General features: G+C 36.0%; 1 protein-coding gene across 1 annotated transcript in view; it reads left to right on the top strand.

Moving 5' to 3' along the window:
• Positions 1 to 375: 375 nt before the first annotated feature.
• Positions 376 to 8077, top strand: part of LOC107693431 (leucine-rich repeat and calponin homology domain-containing protein 2-like) — a 35909-nt gene continuing 28207 nt past the window's right edge. The window contains exons 1-4 of the mRNA XM_016492824.1: positions 376 to 385; positions 471 to 571; positions 731 to 795; positions 5647 to 5751. Of these exons, the coding sequence (XP_016348310.1) occupies positions 376 to 385; positions 471 to 571; positions 731 to 795; positions 5647 to 5751 (281 nt within the window). The remainder of the gene's footprint in view (positions 386 to 470; positions 572 to 730; positions 796 to 5646; positions 5752 to 8077) is intronic.

The following is an 8077-nucleotide window of genomic DNA, read 5'->3' as shown; positions in this document are numbered from 1 at the left end:
TTGTGTTTAATGTATCCTACACACCAAATCCTAAATTACTTCGAACTCATTTTCAAAAATCTCATTTTAATCTGCATATTACAAACCACCTATTTATGACAGGTTAGGTTTACAGTATGTTGTTAAAACTTGGGATTTTATGTGTATTTTTCAGGCGACAAATGAGCAACTGAATTATTTATTTATAAATTACCCAAACCGCCAAAGCCAGGTATTTTTTCAGAGAGCCTTGACGCGTGTCATGTATTTCTGTAATTAAGATTGACACCACAACTTGATTACAATCAAAACAAAACATGCATATGCAAATCACATGCCCTAGTAATCTAACAAAATGAACTAAAAAGGCTTCTTTGTGTTTGTGAGAAGTATAGCATGTCATATCGTCAGTGTGTCTAGTTGGTAATTACGACATAATTTTACAAAAAGAAAGTGTCTTACCTTAGTTTTTTAATCCCGATTATGTGCAGATCAGGACCCATATGACTTTATTAACCCAAATCCAGATGAAGAGGGCACTCTGTCTGAGGGAGATCTACAGCACAATGCACCCTATGTGTCATGTATAAAGGTACTGTATGCATAAACATTTAGACAGTCCCATATACATGTACACGCTTCATTAATCCTTACCTGTTATACAAAGACATGACACACCTGAGTACATGTATACATAAAAACACTCACTAAACCACACACTGTAAAGGAGCTTCCCCTCTCTTGTCCTCAGGAGCTGGAGCGGGTTCTGAAAACACACCAAAGCAAAGACAAAGAGAACTGGAAAGAGGAGTCTGGGTAAGTCTGCCTGGTGTTTTGTGGGAGATAATATGCAGCAATATTCCCGTGCACAAAATCACTATTTGTAGTTCCAAGTCATTTTCTTGAGACTTGAGCTTCCATTCATTATCATGAATAGTTCCTTTGATATACTTCCTGCCAATAAAAACAAATCTCATTCAAAAACATCCCCCATCCAGAATTTCTCTTCTTAGAACTCAAGTGTGTGTTTACATTCAGCTCCTAATGTAAAGGTGCCATGAATTTCAACCCTCAGAGTCTACAGCTGCCGTTCCCACCAACAAATGTAGCCCTCATATTTCCATGAGACAGGGTAACTTTTTAATTGGTGCAACATGCTGTCAATCAAATCTAAATGAAATGTATTAATTGCATGATGCACAAATTAATTATTCAATCTTAAGAATCACATAGTAATTTGTAATCGCAAATAAAAAAGAAACTGTAGACATTGCTATATTGTGACGGGTGAGTGTAGCATTGAATAGAAATGACAAAAAGTGACTTTACAAGTCATTATATTGTTGGTTTTGCTTTCATATAATTGATGTTTTACTTGAAGCCATTTCTAAATGAACATGGAGGGTATGATAAAATACCTTTACTATTTTTTTTTTTACAAATGCCCTTTGACACATGAAGACTTCACACTGGACAAAGCCTCTTTAGGAGCAAAAAGACAAATAACCATTAAAAGACATTAAAAATCTTTAAACGTCCAAACTGCTCACAGCATGATGGATTTTACTGTATATTGGTACTGTGTTCCAAACAAAGTAACAAGCAGCAGCTGCAGTGAAGTGCTCTTAAATATTTGGCGGGGGCATTCACACAGAATGCATATTTGTGTTTAAAAAATGTGAGACGCAGGACAGTGGAATGAAGAACAAACCGTGGGGTCTAGAGACGCGATTTTTAAAAGTTACACTTCAAATTTGAGCGCTGTGATTTCAGAATGACATGTCAAAAGAAAACAGTGGAAAAGTAGTGTAGTGGAATGCAGAAATTCATTCTTTGTGAATGGCCCATTAGACAAACAAGAGTCTAAATGTCATTGTGGTTTTCGTTTTGGTTGCAGTATTATGCAAACATTTTTGACCTTTAAAACATTCAGTTGTGCAGTTTGTCACAGGAAAAGTGACAAACATGCATGCATGACTCTTTTTTTATTTGTATTTTTTATTTTTTTTAGATTACTTAGAATAGGTGTGGCACAGTTTTCTCTGGCTTGCATTACCATGTCTTTCATAGTCAACAAACCACTACTGTGTCTCGGATTATGCAATGCACTATGACATGGCATTGTATTGCAATTAGGGTTTTTATGGTGTCAAAATGTCAGTATTCAGTACCAACATCAGTTAAAGTTCATTTTTCATTAAAATAACAGTTTTGATACTTTGCAGTCAGTCTGAATTCTGAAACTTAAGTCAAAGAGGGCCTTAAGGATAAGAGGGTCTACAAGGCTGCTTGTGTAATGAGTGTTTTTAAATTTGTGACATTTGATTGCTTCACTTACTCAATTAGCTATTTTCCCCATGGGATTTGTCTGTTGCCTCCACTATTTTATGTGCTTTACACAGATATTGCACAATCATTGAAACGTTCCTGTAAAAGTTCTGACAAACTATGGGAATGTGATAAGGGGCACCAGAACTGAGGTGATTACAACAACTGAACGTACTTGTGTTGGCTTGTAAAATGCACATTTCTGGTATAGACAACAATTTCCTAAACAATGTCTAATGGTATAGAGTGCATTCTAGGTGAATTTTAAAGTGACTGTGCTCTATGATCAAGGGTTCCACATAGTCCAACAACAAAACAACTTTTTGTTGATAGACTGTAATGTGTTTATATATATTTATGTATATAGATTTAAACATGATATTATTTTATCTTATTACCTTTAATAAGACACATGTCCATGCATTTATCAATACACAAACAAAAATGAATAAAAGTGAAAGAGCAGACTTAATAGTGTAGATGGAGCTTTACATTTGAGTGTATTCTAGCAGGAGAGAGGATGTAGATTGCTAAATAATAAGAGCTACATTTTCATTTATGAACTTGAAATGGGCATGCATTTATGTTTATTTAATGCCAATTAGTATGATATGGACAATGGTAATTGTTTAAAGTTTTTATGCATTTTAATTTCTAATCATATCAAGTGTGCAGTATGAATGCTATCTTCATGTTTGCACATTGACAGCTGTTTTTATTTAATGTGGGTATTTTTCTATATATGGTGTATCAATGATGTTGTGTCACATGTGTTACGAGCCTGGGTTGTTTTTTTTACCTTGGTATTCCAAAGAAGTTAACAAAAGGGGGAAGTGATGCAATTTTATGAACCAAATAATTCCCTTGCATTCTATTGAATTGAGTTCAGAACAAAAAAGCAAAGCCTTTTGGCATACCTCACCCAAAGCCCGTTCACCCATCCAGTCTAGATTAGATCTTATTTAGATCCAGACTAGCAATGTTACACGTTGAGTCAGGGAATGGAGGTTTGTTTGCTTTATATATTATGACAATGTCTAATGTGTTGCATTAAATGCATTTCCTAGTTATTTATTCATTTGATCATGGGTAAGCAGTAATCATATACACTTTGTTTTGTTAAGTGTCTAAATAATAAAGGAGGGGGAAAAGTTCACAAAACAATGGGATGCTTTTCACAACAATAGACATAAATGAATTCAGTATGTGACTTGTTTTTGGCAGCTACATCTATAGGCATGTCATGATGCCAGCGCACACTCCCCTTTCTAAAAACTGGCACTGGTTCACTGTAGAAGCCTTAAAGTAGCAGGGCTGTGCCAGTGCCAACACAGCGTTTTGTCTCTGGAAAATTGTTTTGATATTTTACCTCAAATGATACACTAATGACTTTCATGCTATAAGACATGCTTTATGTGTTTGCTTTATTTTACCTTGGTGTTCCATAAGTGTTAACATGAGAAGGACCATGTAAACAGAAGCTTTCCTTTCATTGAGTTAAGCACCAAATGGAAAAAACAGTTCCTATCCTTTTGTTTGTCCAGTGCTACAAGGCTTCCTCCACCCTTGTGTTGTATTCAAATGTAGATTTATGTAAACACCATCACATGTAAAACACGGTCACTATTTCAGATTGTAGGATGAGCTGGCAGATCTCATTTGCATCCAATATTATGGAAAGACCCCAGATTCTTAATATAATGGGTGGAGCCCTTTTCAGTGAATTTGGCGAGTCACACTAAATATACAGTATATAAAAAAAACGATGGCACAAAGTTTGCTCACAGATTGAAGGTTCGCAGGAGTTTTACATTGTAGTCGTCTTCAGCCTTTTAAGGTCACAGAGTCATAATTATTTTCCAGAGAATTCCCAGATTCTGTAGTATCCAAGCGTGAAAACGAAAAACAAGTCATCTTGAGTCATCATGTAAATTCCGAGTTAGTAGCCATACTTTCCAATTATTCTGTGTTTTATCGTGTATCCGCTTAAGTGGGTGTACGTGTACGTTAGGTTACTAGATGAGAAGAATTCCTTGTATGGTAAAAAGAAAGGGGTGGAGTCAAACTAGTTTTTTGGAGGAGTTCTAGTTTGTGGCATTTGAGTCATTGTTTTGATTGTCAACAGTTAAGAGTGCTCTTGATACACATTTCCTATATTAGACGTTCTTCAAATCATGTTTTTTTTTTTGCCAGTTTTTGTTTATTTTATAAAACCTTTGTTAAGGCTGGAATACGCTACATGATTTAAAAATCCGAACAGATTTTAAAACAATAGGCATCCTGTAACAGAGAAAAACTGGGCATCATACACTAAATGACTGAGGATCACGCATTATCAGACAAGTCATTACGAACTCAACAAACTAATGCAGAAACATGCCTTGTTGCTTGGAGACGTGTGACAAATGGAAACAATTTGTATTTTGTATGAAAATATGGGCAAAAGTTGTGTAATGTGTTCCAGCCTTTAGTCTAACTTCTAGCTAAAATAACTTGAGATTTTTTTCACAGTTAATTGAAATGAGATATGCTTTTGATTTGTCTCACTCACTGTGAAGTTATAGTGGTGTACAGATGGCTGGGTGACAATATGTTCCAGGAATGATGACCAAACATGCTCTGCTGCCAAAGCCATGATAAAGTAATACATGAAAACGGGAGAACTCCCCCATTCTAATTACCATTTGGTCTGGGTCCCTCTTGTCCAGAGGAGAAGCAGTGCCAATACATCTGAGAGAGAAACCAGATGCAGGGGCTGCCAAAGGAGTTAGCCATGCTAGGCCTCAAATGCCTTAATGGGGCCCCAACTGACCTTCTTCTGGTCGGATACTCATGAAAAGGTTCCTTCACCCATAAAATGGAGGTGGGAAACCATCGACCAATGGTAGAAAATAGAAAAATATATCCTATCGAGACACCAGTGTTTACAGTAAAATGCACATGCCATATCTGCTCAAAGGCTTCATTAAAGTCCTGTACCATCACTCCCTGTATCACGCTAACATATGTGCCTGAAGGCAGCCACTACAAGACTGCTAGCCATTTGTAAATCCGATAATGGTCCACCATAAATAAATTAAACAAATTAATGCATGAATTCATAGCCACATTCCCTTCTGTTATGATATTTCTAAACAGTCTGTTCTTCTATGAATTATTTTAACTTCACATGGACTCAGACCTTCACTGATGACTGAAATGTTATAATAGCATCTTAATTGTGCAAGTAACACGATGTAAGAATTTGACTGATTGACTAAGTTGTGTTTAAGAATTCAGCAACAACATCCTTTTGTCTCTTTCTTTTTTGTCTCTCTCTCTCTCTCTTGGCTACTTCAGCTCCGAGAAAGAGCAGTTAGCTGAAGAAGATGAGGATGACTTAAAGGAAGTGTTGGATCTGAGGAAGATCGCAGTACAGCTACTACAACAAGAGCAACAGAACAGGTGATCTTTCATGCTAAATCACACATGGTCATGCGACCTGCAGAGTCCATCAAACACGTAGACAGTATCTCCATCAGACTCCCTGTCGTAATATAAGGGCTGTCTATCGATTAAAAGATGTCATTAATAAAATTGATAGCAAATAACTGCATACATAATGAGCACCCAAAAGTACTTTTTTTGTTGTTTTACTTGCTTGCCACAAGTCTTTGAATTGGCTATATGGTCTAAAAATTTGTTTATATAATGGGGTTGTTCTAGGGTTATTGGATATTCAGAGCATCATACATTGATTAAATATTGGAATATTATATACTTCATGTAATATTATATACTAGTTTACAGAAGATTTTATGTGTTCAAATTGCAGCTCTGAATAAGTTGTGACAAAAAATTACCTGACATGAAAACTTAAAAGAGACAAGGTAACAAAAAACATTCAGGGCTTTACTAAAAGCAGTCAGGGCTTGAAGGGATAGTTCACCCAAAAGTGAAAATTCTCTCATCATTTACTCACCCTCATGCCGTTCCAAACCCATTAGACTTTGTTTAGTCTTCGAAACACAAATTAAGATATTTTTAATGAAACGTGTGAGTCAGGGCTGTACGCAGTGTTTCATAAATATACTGAGGTCCCAAAATTGAGCTTGTTAGGGGGGTTTGGGCACATGTCTTAATGGAAAAATGTTGATTTCTCTGATCTACAGATATGCATTTTAGTATGTCTGAAGGCCCAAAAAAACTGCATAACAGTAGCTTTAAAAGCATGACAGTGGACAAGTAGCATAATTTATTTGTCAAGCTGATTCATAAGAAACACAAGAATCAGGTGAAGTGTTGCAATGGATGATCCATAAAAGGAGGAACAGGAATGGTTTTAAATAAGAAATTAATGAGAAATTTAGTAAAATAATATTCTTTATTTCATCCTTGTGCATCATTTTGGATTTAAATTATAGATATCTCAAACAGTAAATAAACATAAGCAAAATGTGGTTTATATGAGTAATTTGTATGAGCATCAAAGATCAGATAGTTTCAGCAACTTATTTCTTTCCTTGAATCAATACGTAAATTTGAACTAATTGTTCAGTCATTGGCTCACTCAAAAAGACAGTCACTTATCGTCACCTACTTGTTTAGCAATGCAAGTTGCACCACTTTTTAGACTGTCAGTCTGTATGGAACGTGCAAACACAGACATACTTGTGAAATATCATCAGTCTTTTTCGTCTGTGTAAGTAAAGGAAGTAAACATAAGGTCACAACGTTAATTAACTGAAGGCTACCAAGAAAAATAGGTTTATTAAATAGTTTATTAAATTAATTCACAGTATGTTCATAATTAATCTTATGCCTTACTGTTTTATGTCTCGTCACATTGATAATTTACATGAATCATGTACATTTTAGTTTGACGTGGCAAAATTAAACAAAAGTTTATTAGTTTGCATCGCTGGTTAACTGTTTTTCTATTATAAAACCACTGTCAAATATGAAATATTCAGTTTAGCTACTTACAACTAATATTTCACTTTATGACCGACAGATGAATGGAATTTGTGCTCAGCAGCCTCTGTGAACTGTAAAGCCCACCTGCTTTGATTTGATTGGTCATCTCAAACTTTATTATAGTTCATGAGGAAGTCAGTAACCTTAGTGTTGTGCAATATCTTTGCAGCACCAAAGCAGAGGTAATATTAGCCAATTATTTTACAACTATTATTATATTTTGGAAAAGATTCAGCGGACCAGACCTCGGGGACCTCAGTGGTGGGTATGGCCAAAGCCACTAGAAGGCAAGCCTGCAATCTTTAGCCAAAAAAGCGTAACGGCTAATGCTAATGCTTCCACTTTGGAGTTTACACAGAAAAAAAAGACGTTTTATAAGAGAAATCACAGACTTTTTGCGACGGGTAGGATACAGCTTCCGGCACTTCTCATTTATTCCTATGGTATCTGTAAACAGCGATTGAGTGTCGCACAACTCTTGTGAAAGGTGGGCTTCAGCTTACGGCTTTTCTCATTCATTCCTATGGTATCTGTAAACGGCGATTGAGTGTCGCACAACTCTGACTGAAATTCAGTGAGGTCAAGGCTGTAATGTGATTGGTTATTAAGGCACACGTGATCCAAGTTGCCCATTACGCTTTCTCCAATAGTAAGTAATACAGACCCTCTCATCTCCCAATAATAGTAAGACAATATCTGGTATGGCCATGCTGCGAGTTTCTGTCCCTCTATTGAAAGTTCAGGTAACCAAAACTTCAAGATTAACCAGTCTTATGGTTTTGAACTGACATGAGGTTGAGTAAATGATGACCGC

The sequence above is a fragment of the Sinocyclocheilus anshuiensis genome, unplaced genomic scaffold, assembly GCF_001515605.1.
Source record: "Sinocyclocheilus anshuiensis isolate Anshui unplaced genomic scaffold, SAMN03320099.WGS_v1.1 scaffold1296, whole genome shotgun sequence".
Lineage (NCBI taxonomy): Eukaryota > Metazoa > Chordata > Actinopteri > Cypriniformes > Cyprinidae > Sinocyclocheilus > Sinocyclocheilus anshuiensis.
Note: the sequence above shows the minus strand (reverse complement) of the source record. Positions and strands in the feature narration are given on the sequence as shown.